This window comes from Macaca mulatta, chromosome 8 (genome assembly GCF_049350105.2).
Source record: "Macaca mulatta isolate MMU2019108-1 chromosome 8, T2T-MMU8v2.0, whole genome shotgun sequence".
NCBI classification, from domain to species: domain Eukaryota; kingdom Metazoa; phylum Chordata; class Mammalia; order Primates; family Cercopithecidae; genus Macaca; species Macaca mulatta.
Genome location: NC_133413.1, coordinates 98,514,000 through 98,532,500, shown reverse-complemented (window position 1 = coordinate 98,532,500; position 18,501 = coordinate 98,514,000). Strand labels below are relative to the sequence as shown.

Here is an 18,501-nt window from a genome sequence, read left to right as displayed (position 1 = left end):
AGATCTTTTAATGGGCTGTTTTCTTCCAGCCTCTTTTCTTTTCTTTTTTTTCTCTCCTTTTTCTTCTTGCTGAGACCAAGCCAAGTTTATAGTCTTATAAACTATCTCCCATTTTAGAATGTGTTTGATTGCTTGTCTTAAGTTATTCCTCTCTTAAATGTGAAGAAGTCAAGTCTGAAGGCCCAATTAGATTCTGGCTTAACAAGTTTCACTTCTACATGATTGTACATCATAGATTTTGTGACTTTCAAATGCCTAGCTATTTGTGTTGCATCACATTATGAGCATATAGCCAGATGTCCACTATCACTGATGCAATCCTTGATGCTTAGGGTGGCAACGGGCATAACTTTGCCTTGGAAAGGTATACTTTTGCCATTAAAATTAGCATAAATACACACAAGTGCATGTAAAATTGGTGAGATTTTAATAAGATTGGTAAGTTGGATCAATCTCACTTTTCTGTTTTTGAAATTGTACTGTAGTTAGGCAAGAGTTACCATTGGGAGAAAAGTAGGGAAGGAAAAAATGAATCTGTTTGTATTATTTCCTATAACTGCTTGTGAATCTACAGTTACCACAATATGAAAATTTCTGTTTTTTTTTTTTTGCTTACTTTGCACCTGGTATTTTGTAATGTACAAATATCTTCTTTCTCAATAATAGATGGAATGTAGTCACATTCATTGATGATTCTTGCTTGAACCAGTCATTTAATTGGGAGTTGCAAAATGGTTTTTCTCTTTCTGTTTTCCCTTCTGCATTAGGCATTCTTCTCTTAAAAGCTAACTCTCATGAACTAGAAATGAACTACGTTTTTTCTTCTCAAAAGGCAGCACATATATTTAACTCTTTCTCATAGTTAATTCTTTCCCTTTGATTACCAAGTTTCAGTGAAAAGAGTTCTTGCAATAGCCAGTTGCGATAGTAATGATTAATACTCTGAACTCTTAAATATATTCATTCAGTATATTATACCCAATTGCAGCCATTTTTCCTTTTGATTCTCAGTTTATCCCAAATTTACCCTTTGCTTAAGCTGCTCTCATGTTTTGGCATGCTTCCATTAGTCTTGAGTAATTTCTTACTTCATCACAATTGTCCCAGGCTTACCTTCTAATTAGCCTATCTTGAGCCCAGACTCAACTGTTCTCCAAGAAGCCCTGATTTCCTTCTAATAGGAGCTCTATGTAATACCTGTTGGTGGAATATTACGGCTTCTATGTCTTTTGAGTCAACAAAATTAGGAAATTGTGAAAATTTCCTTAAAATTTAGAAAAAATTAGAAAATGCTATTTGTGTATGTGTTTAAATCATGAATTATTTTCATTCTAATTTCTAATCCAAATATAACATTAACATCTTTGTATCTCTTTATTTTACTCTGAAACTCTGTTCTAATAATATTAACATATTAACTTTTGTCTTATAGTAGTTTTAAATTTATAATACCAGAAATCCTTTTAATGATAAAATTATTAAATGAAGATTAATATTTATTTGAAGTTTCTTTTGTGGTCTGTTTCCCACTAATGTACAATCAGAGTACTCGGTTCCAAAGTCATATGATATATTTATTTTCTCCATGTGGATGTGTTTCCAATTTCTTGTACAGATGAATTTAGGGATTTATTTTTAGCACATGCTTTTTTTACCTTTGATTTTTTTTTTAATTTTTAACAATTCAACCTGACACAAATTTTTTTTGAATATATAAAACATGCACATGGTCTGAGAAATCTGTCCTTCATTTCCACACTTTTAGTATGTTCCACCCATTTTTATTAGTCAGTAACCACTTTTTTGTTAGTTTCTGTGTTATCTGGTTAGTAAGGACAACATAAGTAATATCTATATTTTATCTATATTTATATCTATGCCTATACAACAATGTTAATATAGATAAATTTTCCCATCCTCTTTTATACAGAAGATAAAATACATTTGCTATCACAAATGACATCACAGTGAGAAACCTTGCAAAAATTTATTTTTATTATAGTATATCATAGGAATTTGTAATGTATAGCATCTTTTTATTTGGGAGGTTGTAGCTTAATCTGAAGTGGATTGACAGAGAAGAGATTACTGGATCAAAAGACAAATATGTATATAATGCTATTATATGTTGCCATATTGATCTCCACAAGCATCATGCCATTTTGCACTCCTACCAGAAATATATATGGGTGCCTATTCCTACAAGCCATGAGATCAAAGCAATCTGATAATACGTGGTATATCAAAATAGTTTCAATTTGCATTTTACTTATGAGTGAGGTTGAATATCTTTCCCTACATTTATAAACCGTGTGTGTGTGTGTATGCACTGTTCATGTCTTTTACTGATTTTTCTGTAAGGTTTGGGGGTTTGTTTCCTTGATTTTTAAGAGTTTTTTATATATTAGATTAATCAACCCTTTGTGATCTGGGATACACATATTTTCTCAATGTTGTCATAGCTTTTTACTTTGTTAGTGGCCTCGTTTGTTCTTGAAAACAAATTTATTTTTCAAATTTATTGTCAACCAATGTTTTTATATAATGTGGTTGTTTTCTAAGAAAAACAGCTACTGTCGACATGCTTTTAAATCCAACAGCTTCAACTTTCTGAGTTCCTTTTACTTCACCATTCTGAGCAACAAATGTCTTTGTCACCTTTTCAACAGAATCTAGTAATATGTTTTAAAATTTGAGCTGCTTAGAAAAAAAAATTTTTTTACTATAATATATTTAAGTATTATATTTCTATTAAATGTATTTTATTGTTGGAAATATTAGGTGATATATTCAAATATTTACATAAAATACCCTAAAAATGTATAAATTTAACCTAATAATTGGTATTAGCCATCATCATCAGTCTTTTCTTTTAATTCTTCTTAGAGATGGGGGTCTCACTATATTGCCCAGACTGGCATGGAACTTCTAGACTCAGGTGATCCTCCTATATCAGCCTCCCAAGTAGCTGGGATTACAGGCACAAGCCACACCATCATCAATTTTTATTTCAATAAGTGCAGTAATTATGGCTGTGATTATGAGATATAGAGTCTGGCATAGGGTGTTATTAAAAAACTTTAAATAAGAAATTTTCTGAGAAATTCTGATGGTTTGCTTTTTCTCCATGCTTTTGAAATATGACTAAAACAATGAGTCAGTTCAGTGGTGAAAGTAACAGCTATTTAATAGCAGTTTTCTCCAAAGTATACTTCTCCTTCCCTGAACTCCAATTGAAGTTCCCCATTTATTCTTCTTGCCCCTTCAGAAGGGCAATGTTCTGAAATTGGTGAACCTTTGGACGTCTGTCTTAGGGTTAATATTCATTGCTGGCTCCTCCATTCTGCCCAGATGTACATAGCTACCTGTGCACTGCTGCCTCCCAAACTCCACTCACCTATGAGACTGCCTGATGAGCTTTGCTACCAAGGGTTACTCCACGGTGGAGAGCATCCAGCTGGGTGCTTCTGAAATCTCATACTGCTTGCAAAGAGGTAGAACCAAAGCAGGCCCTGCCAGGGAATGGAAAACCAAGACCACCATTTCTTTCTCTGCCTAATAAGCATCCATATAAATCACCTTCCTCCTTATTATGTATATAGCTGCCACAATTTTGTCTTTCTTTCAGTATTGTTGCATACCCAATTTTTTTCTTAGGAACCAGCTTAATTTTCAACACCAGTTTCCCCAGACACACTCCATGCCCACATCAGAAGCCTTTAAAACATAACACATGGCCAGGTGTGGTGGCTCACGCCTGTAATCCCAGCACTTTGGGAGGCCAAGGTGGGTGGATCACTTGAGGTCAGGAGTTCAAGACCAGCCTGGCCAACATGGTGAAACCTCATCTCTACTAAAAATGCAAACATTAGTTGGGCATGGTGGTAGATGCCTGTAGTTCCAGCTACTCAGGAGACCAAGTCAGGAAAATTGCTTGAACCCAGGAGGTGGAGGTTGTTAGAATGTCATCTTAATAAATAGACTTAATATTCATTAAACAGCTACTTTGCTTTGAACAATCTCAGGTATATGTACTCATCCTATGATAGTGTGGTGAAAAAAATTGGTAGATTTTTCTAGTAAATGTGTTGTACTCCTGCAGTAAACCAGACACAGTTCACCATGCTGATAATCCAGTGATAAGTAAAATACACACTGCCCCATTCCTTTGGAGCATATCATACAGTGGAGCAGGTGGAAGAAATTACTTCACAAATACAATGATGCAGTAACACATGTGCAAGTTCTGTGAAGTCAAAATGCAGAGTACCATGAGATAGTTCGAGGATGTCTTAGTTCATCAGGATATGCTATACCAGAACACCATAAACTAGGCACTTTACAAATGGCAGAAAATTACTCTTCACATTTCTGGAGACTGGGAGATCTAAGGTCAAGGCACCAGCTGATTCCACGTCTGGTGAGACCCACTTTTCATAAATGGCAACTGCTACTTGTATTCTCACACAGTGGAGGGGGCAGTGCAGCTCTCTAGGGCCTCTTTTATAAGGGCAATAACCTCATTTATTTGGGTTCTGCCTTCCAGGCATAATCATTCCCAAAGGAAAGGCCCCACCTCCTAATACCTTGGGGTTTAGGATTTCAACATAAGAACTTGAGGGGATACAAACATTGAGATCATAGCATACTGTTACGTAATTTCAGTCAGAGGGCAGCCAAGCCCACTTTACGGAATAACATTTCAGCTGAGAATTAATGGATGATTTGTGGTTCAAATTGATAGAAAAGGAAGAACATTTCAAGTACAGTTGTCTCCTCCTACCCATGGGGGATATGTTCTAAGATCCCCTGTGGATGCCTCAAACTGCAGATAGTACCAGACCATACACTATGTTCTTACCTATACATACACACACCTATGATAAAGTTTAATTTATAAATTAGGCACAGTACGAGATTAATAATGAAATAGAACAATTACAACAATATACTGTAATAAAAGTTTTGTGGATAAATACCTTATATGCTGGATATATTTGGTTCAGCATATAAACAGAACCAAAGACAAGAACCACATGATTATCTCAATAGATGCAGAAAAGGCTTTTGACAAAATTCAACAGCCCTTCATGCTAAAAACGCTCAATAAATTCGGTATTGATGGAACGTACCTGAAAATAATAAGAGCTATTTATGACAAACCCACAACCAATATCATACTGAATGGGCAAAAACTGGAAAAATTCCCTTTGAAAACTGGCACAAGACAGGGATGCCCTCTCTCACCACTCCTATTCAACATAGTGTTGGAAGTTCTGCCTAGGGCAATTAGGCAAGAGAAAGAAATCAAGGGTATTCAGTTAGGAAAAGAAGAAGTCAAATTGTCCCTGTTTGCAGATGACATGATTGTATATTTAGAAAACCCCATTGTCTCAGCCCAAAATCTCCTTAAGCTGATAAGCAACTTCAGTAAAGTCTCAGGATACAAAATTAATGTGCAAAAATCACAAGCATTCTTATACACCAGTAACAGACAAACACAGAGCCAAATCATGAATGAACTTCCATTCACAATTGCTCCAAAGAGAATCAAATACCTAGGAATCCAACTTACGAGGGATGTAAAGGACCTCTTCAAGGAGAACTACAAACCACTGCTCAGTGAAATAAAAGAGGACACAAACAAATGGAAGAACATACCATGCTCATGGATAGGAAGAATCAATATCGTGAAAATGGCCATACTGCCCAAGGTAATTTATAGATTCAATGCCATCCCCATCAAGCTACCAATGAGTTTCTTCACAGAATTGGAAAAAACTGCTTTAAAGTTCATATGGAACCAAAAAAGAGCCCGCATCTCCAAGACAATCCTAAGTCAAAAGAACAAAGCTGGAGGCATCATGCTACCTGACTTCAAACTATACTACAAGGCTATAGTAACCAAAACAGCATGGTACTGGTACCAAAACAGAGATATAGACCAATGGAACAGAACAGAGTCCTCAGAAATAATACCACACATCTACAGCCATCTGATCTTTGACAAACCCGAGAGAAACAAGAAATGGGGAAAGGATTCCCTATTTAATAAATGGTGCTGGGAAAATTGGCTAGCCATAAGTAGAAAGCTGAAACTGGATCCTTTCCTTACTCCTTATACGAAAATTAATTCAAGATGGATTAGAGACTTAAATGTTAGACCTAATACCATAAAAATCCTAGAGGAAAACCTAGGTAGTACCATTCAGGACATAGGCATGGGCAAAGACTTCATGTCTAAAACACCAAAAGCAACGGCAGCAAAAGCCAAAATTGACAAATGGGATCTAATTAAACTAAAGAGCTTCTGCACAGCAAAACAAACTACCAACAGGCAACCTACAGAATGGGAGAAAATTTTTGCAATCTACTCATCTGACAAAGGGCTAATATCCAGAACCTACAAAGAACTCAATCAAATTTACAAGAAAAAAACAAACAACCCCATCAAAAAGTGGGCAAAGGATATGAACAGACATTTCTCAAAAGAAGACATTCATACAGCCAACAGACACATGAAAAAATGCTCATCATCACTGGCCAACAGAGAAATGCAAATCAAAACCACAATGAGATACCATCTCACACCAGTTAGAATGGTGATCATTAAAAAGTCAGGAAACAACAGGTGCTGGAGAGGATGTGGAGAAATAGGAACACTTTTACACTGTTGGTGGGATTGTAAACTAGTTCAACCATTATGGAAAACAGTATGGCGATTCCTCAAGGATCTAGAACTAGATGTACCATATGACCCAGCCATCCCATTACTGGGTATATACCCAAAGGATTATAAATCATGCTGCTATAAAGACACATGCACACGTATGTTTATTGCAGCACTATTCACAATAGCAAAGACTTGGAATCAACCCAAATGTCCATCAGTGACAGATTGGATTAAGAAAATGTGGCACATATACACCATGGAATACTATGCAGCCATCAAAAAGGATGAGTTTGTGTCCTTTGTAGGGACATGGATGCAGCTGGAAACCATCATTCTTAGCAAACTATCACAAGAACAGAAAACCAAACACCGCATGTTCTCACTCATAGGTGGGAACTGAACAATGAGATCACTTGGACTCGGGAAGGGGAACATCACACACCGGGGCCTATCATGGGGAGGGGGGAGGGGGGAGAGATTGCATTGGGAGTTATACCTGATGTAAATGACGAGTTGATGGGTGCTGACGAGTCGATGGGTGCAGCACACCAACATGGCACAAGTATACATATGTAACAAACCTGCACATTATGCACATGTACCCTAGAACTTAAAGTATAATAATAATAAATAAATTTAAAAAAAATAAAAAATAAAAAATAAATAAATAAATAAATACCTTATAACACTAGACTTACCTATTTTTGGACTAGGGTTCACCACAGGTAACTGAAACTGTGGACAGTGAAACCACAGAAACAGAGGGCCTGCTGTAGGGCAAACTGTCTGCAAGATGTCTTAAGGAAGAAAAGAGCCCTCCTCTGTCAAGCAGCTGAAAGGAAGCTGATACAACTGGAGCGATGTGAGCACAGGAGAGACTGCTGGGAGCTGCATAGGAGCTGGAGGCAGGAGTCCAAGTTTGAATTGCATTCTAGATGCAGTAGGAGGCAAAGTAGAGGCTTTACATTGGCATTGAAGTCATCTCAGTGAAATACAGTGGCACTCGGATGGTGACAGCGGTGATGGTGAGAAATCAAGAGATTTGAGATGCTGTTTCAGAAAGGGGGAAGACTAGACAGAGCAGGACCAAGGTGGCTTGGCAAAGGAGGGCCCAAAGAACAACTGGTGACTGCTAGAAATGTTCAGTGTGAACATGTGACACATTTGTAGATTTATGGAAAGCTGTTGGTTGAATAAATGAATCTATGTATCAGAAAAGAAGTAAAAGTAGATCAGTTCTACTGATTAGCTTTTTTTGTTTTTTGTTTTGTTTTGTTTTTTTCTGAGACGTAGTCTCGCTCTGTCACCCACGCTGGTAGAGTGAAGTGGTACCTTCTCAGCCCACTGCAGCCTCTGCCTCCTGGATTCAAACTATTCTTCTGCCTCAGCTGATTAGTTTTATTAAAAGGTCCTGAAAACAGCAATTCCTGCTGATAGTAGATCATTAACATCATCGTTTCATATTCAGACAGTAGGCCTTTTCCTTACAGTTCTCAGCAAACAAATATACCTGTCATGAGCCAGAATTTTAAAGGATGTAAAAGAGTAATAAACAGAATTTCCCCGTGTGTTACTGCTCCATAGTGTACACTATGTGAACTTATCTCTGTGAACTAAATGATATGTCTGGGTTCTATGCTGCATGGAAAATAAATCTACATGTAAGACCGTACGTGCTTGTATCGTAAGTGAAATATTGGTGTTTAAGTAGGAATTCCAATTTGGTAATGTTTAAGCAGTGTTTTTTTCACAAGTTGAATTTACAGATAGGCTAGTTATGGTTAATATTTCCCCTTCCACCTCCTTCTATAAGGGCTGAACCAAAGAAAGAGAGAGGGAGAGGAGAAAGAGAAAGGAAGAGGGAGAGAGAAGAAAAAGAGGAAGGGAGAGAGGGAAGGAGGAAGGAGAGAAGGAGATAAGAAGCTTAAGGCAACATACAAATAGCAGATTTAGAGCTCCATAAGGGTTATTAGTCTTTCTTTCCCCCCCCCATCTAAAACTAAAACCAAACTTATCTTGTTTAGAAGGGTGAAACCAAATGTATTTTTTTTTATTGTTCAAAGACCTTTAAATATCATACTTTTCTAGAAAACAGAATATGTACTAAACATCTACCTATTCAAATAGAATTTTTATGTTCATGTGACCCCTTTATAGCTTTTATAATTTTTTAATAAGGAAACATCTTAACCACAACAGGGAAAAAAAACTGAGATGTAATTTTAAAACGTTGACTTCTAAAAGGATCATTACTTTTACTTTGCTCTTTTCTCTTCACATTTTGTTTTCTTTAAAGAAATATTTATTGTGCCCCTATTATGTGTAAGGTCCTTTTCTGGAAATAGGGGACTATATGTAAACAAAAGACCGACATTCTTGCCATCAGGGAGCTTATATATTTAGTGGAGAGAGAATGAACAATAAATTAGTAAAACAAGTATTGTATAAAACGACTATAAATGCAGTGAAGGAAAATACAACAGGAAAGGGAGGTGAAGATATCCAGCAGACCTGTATGAATGCAGTGAGGGACTTCAGTTTTAGACAGCATCATCAGGGGTGTCTCACTTATAAGGAAAATTTGCACAGAGACCTAAATAGCATTTTAAGAATCCTTTCTCTATGAATTGTTCACAAACCCTATTTCTGAAATGGCAGTCTATAGTAACCATGGCATGAGTTTACATCCACTGTGACAGATGCTTTCTAAATTATTTGTACTATTGCTCTCTGCTAAACTGCAGATAAGTTGAATAGAGGCAGAACCTGAATATCTATAATTTATATGACTCTCTGCCAAGGCTGCTGTCAACAAAAACCAGTGGAATTCATCTGCAGTTTCACATGACCTTCTGAATTTTTGCAAATTGACTATGTTTATCTTGAGACAGAACTTGCATTTCTCCCCTTATTAGTGGGAAGTTGGGGTTGTACTTCTATCTGCAGACTGCAACACGTGTCTGTTGCATAGAGCCACTGGCCCGGCTCCATATGTGGTGAGATTATAGCAATGGGAAGGGCTTTTGTGGGAAAAATTGGAATGTAGTCAAGGTTTTTTCACTAGATTTCCTCCCATTCTTCAGCTTGGAGAACTTTCTGTTTCATTGTTTCATAGATAGTCATGGTCATTATTTCTTTATCAGAATCCATTTGTTTATTCATTTCTACTAATTCTTTTGGCATATATATTACAATAATTTAAGAACACTTTATTTGGAGATTGGCATGGTTTAAACACCCCGTTAGAAGCCCTTGTTATATCTAAACAAAAATTATGATTTTTCTTTTAAGTGATTAGAATATCACTGACTTATATTTTATTTGCAGTGAACTCTTTATTTTCGTGCCCCTGTATATTTCTCTGAATCAATCTGTATATGAAATTGTATTTGAAAATCTGTTTCTTTTATCTACTGCATATGGATCAAAACATTATTAATACAGGCCACCTAGCACCATGAAAATTATCAAGAAAAGGTGAAAAACATTTTTTACAAATTGATTGGAATGAGATACGTGGCTGGAACTATAGTATAGCTGACATCCAAAGAGGAAACAATGAACAAGTGTCAAAACTGTAAACAGGGGTATGAACAGGGAAAGTAGATAACTTGTTTCAATATAATTTTAACAATAACAACAACCAAAAATGTTGGTACTAGTCTGTGCCAGGTTCTCAGAAAGTTCTTTGTATGTTATACAGTAATCATGCTATAAATTAGATATTAATTTGTGCTAACTCAATGACTAGTATATTGACCAAAGTGACACAGTTGTTAGGCAACAGAACAAGAATTGTATATGAGCTTAGAGCCATTAATTAAGCTATTTCCTCATTTTTAAAAAAATTACAGAAGTTGGTAGAGAAGACGGTACATGATAACTGGAACAAAGTACAACTATTAAAGGCTTTTAAGACAGTTTTCATATTCAGATTCATTTGGGTGAAAGAAAGTTCATTGTTATCATATTAACTGAAGTCCAAGAATCCTCAGTAGATTGTGTGTGTGTGTGTGTGTGTGTGTGTGTGTGTGTGTATGAGTAACTGATAAATCCTAGAAAGTTTGGTCAGGCTAACATATTGTTAACCAAAAGCATGAGAAAGTCCTAAAATAAATCACTTATATAATATATAAGTTGTATGAAAAGAGCAAGAAAGAAAGAGAATTAAAATGGAAGTATTTTTGTGATATATACTCGTCTAAATAGTGGATATACTTAACATCCAAGTGAAATATTGCTTATATGTACAGAAATTTAAAATAAAGGGAAATTTTAATTGTATTAAAATCAATTTTTAAAATACACCTAGTTTTTAAATATTAAAACACTGAGTCGTCTTTCATTTATTTTCAGATTTTAAATAGAAAACTACTTAATGTCATCAGATGTATCTTTTTTTGGGTTTGAAGGGTTTGTTTTTGTTTTTCGGGATTTTTTGCCCTTAGTAAATATTACGGTGAAACATATTGTGTGTAGGCCAATTATTAATTCAACAACTTTATAAAAACCTGCTGTGGGTCAAGCCATGTGTTCTTCACTAGCGGTAAGAATGAATAGACACTTTTCCTGTAAAATGACCTGTGCTATGATTGGGTGAAGTACAGGGTATTACCAGAGCAGATAGGAAAGGCAATTAACCCAGACTAGAATCCTCCGTGATGATTTATTTTTTGAAAATAATTTTGCCTATTTTTCTTGAGTAAAGTTATCAGCCAAAAATATGTTTAATGATGAAAGAGGGCTCTATTTTATAACTGTATGAGACAATAGACATAACGGGCATACAGACAGATATTTCATCCTCAACATGGTAGGTGTGGAGATCTTGCATATATCTAAAAATGTTAGGAAGCATGCGTGGCCCTAGCGCTGCTCTCATATTCAAGAAACTGACATATCCACAAATCTGGCAGGGATTTGTCTGTGCTACCTCCATCTAGAAAGCCCTGGAGAAAATGCAAAATGACAAGATTCAGTATGTTGACATTATGTTTTTAATTACACTGTATGGCTTAGACATTAAGGAATTCACTACAAAAGATTTTGTGATCACTGTGGTCAAGTTGTTTAGCTCTTTCTCTGACGGATTTAATGTAAGACAATAATAAGGAAACCAACTTGACTGCAAAAGCATCCAGCCATTGCACTGTGAAATACCAGGGAGGCCTACATATTTGTTGAGAAATGCCTTTGCTTGGTTTGCAGGACCAGTGGTTTTGGCGAGTGAGAAACAACAGGGTGATGGATGGATACCCAATGCAAATTACTTACTTCTGGCGGGGCCTGCCTCCTAGTATCGATGCAGTTTATGAAAATAGCGACGGGAATTTTGTGTTCTTCAAAGGTAAGGATGTTTTCCATATCTGGCTATGTTGTATTTTAATCATTTTGTCTAGAGCCCTGTGCTGCACACAAAAGTGATGAAATGAGATTATATAGCTAATGAATTTAATGAAATAAGCTATGTTGACTAGAAATATAAATGAAATACAGATAATTTCCAATTTTTATTTTATTTGTTCTCATATGGTATTCTCATGTCAGATTTAAGAGATATTCTTTCTCTTAGAACTTTTAGATTTGACTTAAAAGTACTAAAAAAATTAATACATAAATAGCCATTTCTGCACTGACTAAAGGTTTGTTTGTTTGTTTGTTTGTTTGTTTGGAGTATTTGGAGTTGCTTGCTGGTTTTAGGCATTCAAATCTATTACACTCCTATTTTCATACATAATCTCTGAAAATCTGCTTGATTTAATCAGTTTATTTAAACAGAGTCTAGTAAACTAAGAAATAAAGGTAAGGAAAACAGACTTATCCAGTTATCAGTATCGTGAAATTTATGGTCTGTTATTTATCTGAGTGCCAAATTTTAATCTCACAAGTACTACCAACTGCCTGGCTTGCAAAAGTGAGATTACCTGACGAAGTGAACTTAGGCAACTGCCTATTATTTTATTCTCAAAACTAGTTAATATTCAAAACCACAAATCTTATATCTGTGGAGGAAAACACAGGGACAAGAGGCAGATTGAGTTGGAGGACTGAGGGAATTGTGAAGAGAATGTATTTGAGCTAAAGCTGAGGAGAACTAGAGTGTAAAAGTTTATGATTGAACATATTACCCAAGAGCCTAAAGGCCTGAAAATAAGCTTATACAGGAATAGAGATTGAGGAAAGGAAAAGGGGGATCTTAATCCCTCAAAAAGCAATTATTCACAGAATCAAACTAAAATAATAGTAATGATGAGGGTAATGAAAACGTGGGATTTGGGAAACACTTGTAATATTTAAAGTGAGGCTCAAACTACCTCTATAAAATGGAAGTATATACCTGGACTTTATCTTTACAAATTGTTCCTCAAGAAAAGAGGCAGTTTAGTACATTAACTGTAAAAACCTGAGAATTCTATGGCCATGTTGCCAACCTCGAACACTTACTAGATGTATGAACTGAACAAGCTACTCAATTCTCTTTGCCTTAGTTTCCCCATCTGAAAAAATGGAGTTTGTATTATTCCCCATCTCAGAATGATTTTGAGAACTAAATTAATTACTACATGTAAAGTACCTGGCATGTATAAACCCTCAATAAATGCCAACTATTGCTGTTGCTGCTCGTAAGATTGCTATTAATTTTCTTGCCCTCCTGCTGTCTATAATAAGCATATAAAAAAGTGTGCGTGCACCGCACCACAGTGGACAAAGTAAGGATACCACCTAAAGGCTGTGAGTCTTAGCGACATGATATTCGAGGGAAATTCCCCTCTCCTACACCCTTCCTGGGTCCCATGAGTAGGAGCAACAAAAAGAAGGGCAGGTTCATTCCGACTAGCCTTCCACTTGGGGACTATCCCAGGAGGCCCTGCCTCCTCACAGGACCAGTAGTGCTCTCTGACAAAACTGCCTGAGGCGAAATTGCCACAGTCATCAATTCATGTTCTGACAGCTCTTTATTGCCTCGGGGGCTTCTCACTTTTATTCGCTTCCCTGCTCCTTACCCTGTGGCAGCTCCTTTTCATCTTTCAACAGCCAGCATAAAAGGTATGTCCCCCAGTGCCCTCCCTGCCCACCCTATGTAAGTAGTATCTTCTAAGTTGCACAAAGTATTTGTAAAAAAAATTGAAATTACCCACAGCATTCAGATGGAAATTTCATGAGAGATGGAACTTGTTTATATTTTCCTGCATATCATTTTATTTTCAGTTCCTAAAAGTTTTGGGTGCTTAGTAGGTGCTCAATAAACATTTCAAAAAAATATCACTGAATACTGATTTGATTCAGTATGGTGTTTGTTATGCTATGGTGCTTACAACAGCAATAATTTCATCTTTTGTCCCAGACTTATCTAACCGCCAGAATGTTGTGCTTGTCAGTGGTCTCTTCTAGTACATTGTCAACCTCAGGAAATGCCTACTGTTATAAATTTTGTCACTTTGAGGATCCTGCTTGGTGACTCTTTCCTCCAGTTTACTCTTACCGTCAAATAAACCCTCTCAAAGCCCAGCTATGACTTGTAGCTCTCCCGCTCAATAAAGCATTGATTATCTAGAAAGAGTCAGAAGTTCTGGGTATTGCCAGTGAAACCACACTCTTCCCTAGTCTCTACCTCATGACTGGCAGGAGAGGAGTGAGAGTCCTAGCGCCCTGGGCTTCTGAAGTGAAATGACCCCCTCCACTACCGTCACTACAGCAATCACGATCAAAATATTTCTCCTTGATGCTATCTCTTTATAGCCCTTATCATCCTCAAAAGATCAGATAACCACATCATTCCTTATCCCACGTGGTCACTCCATTTTGCTCTATGGGCCATGAGGCAATCTCTGCCCCTTTGCTAACAGTTGATCCCCTTCCCTGCATAACTTGTGCATGTACCATCTGACAAACCATATATTTTAATTGTTTATCTGTATCCTTCCCACTAGAATATCCCATAAAGGCAAGGCATTCTTTTTTTGTTTTTTTCTTTTACACTGTTTTATCCCCAATATCTTAAACTGGGCTTTGACAGACTTTTTCTGTAATGACAAAATAGTTAATATTTTAGGTTTTGCAGCCCATATGGTCTCTATTATATACCTTTCTTTGTTTTTTGTATGTGTTGTGTTCTAACTTTAAAAATGTAAAAAGTATTCTTAGACCATGGCAGGTCTAAGAATAGACAGACCATTCTTAGACCATTCTTAGACACAGAAGCAGGCTGTGGTCATAGTTTGTTATCTTAAACAATACTTGGAATATAGTAAACACTCAATAAAGATTGATTGAATGAACCAAGAATAACATTCAAGCCCCAACCTGTACTTATAGCCTTGTACAAGTTGGTCTCAACCTATACCAGCCATATTAGACTCTTGTTACTAGTGATTTAGATGTTATTCTTCTTTAATTTACTCTTTTATTTAGCCTCTTTGCCTTACATTATTTCTCTTTGTTTTCTTCTTCTCTCTCTTTACAGAGATCATCTTTTATGTTTTTTTTCTTCTTCTAATCTATACTAGACAATTATTATGTATTTGAATAGCTTCATCTTTTATTCCCCTATTTAACTAAAGTCCATGTTTGGATATAAATGTATTTAACTGTGTATTTCCTAAAGGTATTTGGTATTAACGTTGTTTTCATTTTGCATAAGAATTTGAAGATGTGGATTCAACTATATGTATAAATGAGTGTTTAGTTATAAAGTACAGCTATTGTGTTAGTAATATAAACATAAATATAACATGTCTTGTTTATTTGAACTTTTATAAATCTTAAGAAGAATGAGAAGCCATTAGATACAATTAAAAATTTATATTTTGACTGGGTGCGGTGGCTCACACCTGTAATCCCAGCACTTTGGGAGGCCAAGGCTGGCAGATCACGAGGTCAGGAGATCGAGACCATCCTGGCTAACATGGTGAAACCCCATCTCTATTAAAAATACAAAAATTAGCCAGGCATGGTGGCAGGTGCCTGTAGTCCCAACTACTCGAGAGGCTGAGGCAGGAGAATGGCGTGAACCCGGGAGACGGAGCTTGCAGTGAGCCGAGATTGCGCCACTGCACTCCAGCCTGGGCAACAGAGTGAGACTCTGTCTCAATAAATAAATAAATAAATAAATAAATATTTATATTTCGGTATAATTTAGATATTTTTTGAACTTGGGCAAAATTATATGTGCACATGTACATCATATGAAGTGGGAGTTGTCAGTATACAAATTATGAAAACATAAAACTTGTCCTTTATATATGTGTCCAATTCTATATTTTGAACATAATCTTACTGCTTTTTGGTATGTTAAAGTATGGTATATCAGAATGTAATGTAATATATTACATAATAGTATACTATAATGGTAGATTCTGCTTCCAACCAAGAGGTAATAATGGGGATCAGATTTGTTTTTCTTCCTGAAACAAATAAAAAATTGACATTATATTAAAAAATGATTTTCAAAGACACTGTGTATCAAGAAACAGAGGACATTGAATCCTGAGAGTCAAGAAATAAAGGAGATGAGCCCTGAAATTGCCATAGCTTCCCATCTGAATAATTTACAGGCTGTGGCACAAGGTAGGGGAACCCAGGCAGAGCTCAAAAGACTTCCTCAGTTGAAGAGACAGAGCTAGGAGTTCAGGGAGAACAAGGTGGCTTCATGCACAGGAGAAAGTAACATAGAGGAGAGAGCTACACAAGAGAGCCCAGAGATTAGCAGATGGACTCTCATACATATTGGAGAGATTATTGGTCAACTCATGTCTGTAAGGAAACTACTCAAATCTAGAAAAGGAACCAATCAGTGGGAATAAAAGGAGCAGGGCCTGACACTCACGGAGGGCCATAGTAACTGCTGCCCCCAACCACCTGTTCATAGGCATTGGATCGAGTATTGAAAAGGACCTTACCTCAGTTATGCAGAATAATTATCCTAGAAATATCCCTGCTTGGATTCTACTTAACAAATCTTCAAAGTAAGACCTGAAGCCATCACATGGTTTCCAAATAACATTCCTAGAACACAGCTCAAGAATATTTATAGGGATACAGAGATAGTGACCCAACAAGGTAAAATTCACAGTATCTTGCATTCCCCAGAAGATCAGGAATAAGACAAGGATGTTTATATCTGGTCTGTTCAACATTGTGACAAGTTTTATCTAGTGAAATAAATAAAAATAATTTAGACTGGAAAGAAAGAAACAAAGCTGTATTTATAGACAACATGATTGATATGAAACAGAAGTAAAACTGTATCCATGGATGAATTGTCTGTGTAGAAAGAGAGAGGATTGCAGTCAACCAAAAAGCTTCCAGAATTGATAAGTGAGTCTCTCAAAGTTACAAGATGCAAGAACATTAATAAACATTTAATTGTATTTCTGTATATTTTCAAGAACTATAAAGGATCTGAGATTTTATCTTATTTATAAGCTAATAAAAGCCTGTTAGCCTGCCTCATGTTCATGGATGTTGACAGAAGACATGAGATTCCTGAGTCAGAGAAAAGGATGGAAATCAAAAGCAGTAGCCATAGTATAGTCATCTGTACTTGTTCCCTAAACCCCAGTTTTAAAAGTGTGATACTAAAAGGTGACACCTTACATGAAAGTAGTCTCATTGCAGGAAAGAAACCATGAATTAAAGTACCTAAATTTTCTATAATTAGCAACAAGCCTGCCCAAATTTTTCACTGAAAGGAGATATTTTCTTTATTATACTGGACAGTAAACAAACCTTTCCTTTGCGGTGAAGGGAGAGACCGTATCTATAATCCAAGATGGTTGGCTCTACAAATATCATTGGAAATGGATTCTAGAACGAAGGCAGTCAGTGCCTCTGCTCTCAAGACAAACTGAAAAGCACAAGACCTATGAAGAATTATCTCCCATCACATACTAACAAAGAACAATCAGGAATTGAAATTTTAAAATAAAAGGCCATTTACAATTGCATTCGAAAACACCAAATACTGAGGAATCAATCTGCAAAAAAATGTGCATGACCTCTACATTGAAAACAACAAAACACTGCTAAATGAAAGTAAAGAGGCCTAAATAACTGGACAGATATGTCTCATTCATGGGTCAGAGGGCCCAGTATTATTACAATGACATTTATCACCAGATTGATGTTGACGTTCATTGCAATCCCAATCAAAATACTTGCAGGCACTTTTGTAGTAACGGTCAAGCTGATTCTAAAATTCATATATACAAATACAAAAGGCCTATTATAGACAAAACCACTTTGGAAATACTACTTGATTTGGGCCAGGTAAGGTGGCTCACACCTGTAATCCCAGTACTTTGGGAGGGGAGTCAAGTGGATCACTTGAGGTCAGGAGTGCAAGACCAGCCTGGCCAACATGGTGAAATCCTAACTCTACTAAAAATATAAAAATTAGCCAGGTATGGTGGCAGGCTCCTGCAATTCCAGCCACTCGGGAGGCTGAGACAAGAGAATCTCTTGATCCCAGGAGGCAGAGGTTGCAGTAAGCCGAGATCATGCCCCTGCACTCCAGCCTGAGTGATAGAGCAAGACTCTGTCTCAAAAAAAAAAAAAAAAAAGAAAGAAAAAGGAAAATACTACCTGATTTCAAGTCTTATTTCAAAGCTATAATAATCAAGACTGAAAACATATATGGACAAGTAATTTTTGACAAACATACATGTTAAAAAAAAAAACAAAAAACAAAACAAACCTCCGATTCACATCCTGTACTATATGAAAATATGGTCCTAACCTAAATGTGAGGGCTGAATCTATAAAACTTCTAGATAAAACATAGGATACAAAAGTTTGTGACCTTGATCTGTGCAAAAATTTCTTAGATA

The 18,501-nt window shown here is 36.3% G+C and overlaps 1 protein-coding gene across 1 annotated transcript in view; it reads left to right on the top strand.

Moving 5' to 3' along the window:
• MMP16 (matrix metallopeptidase 16) overlaps positions 1–18,501 on the top strand; it is a 293,454-nt gene that overhangs the window by 245,628 nt on the left and 29,325 nt on the right. The window contains exon 7 of the mRNA XM_001084206.5: positions 11,882–12,020. Coding sequence (XP_001084206.2) covers positions 11,882–12,020 — 139 coding nt within the window. The remainder of the gene's footprint in view (positions 1–11,881; positions 12,021–18,501) is intronic.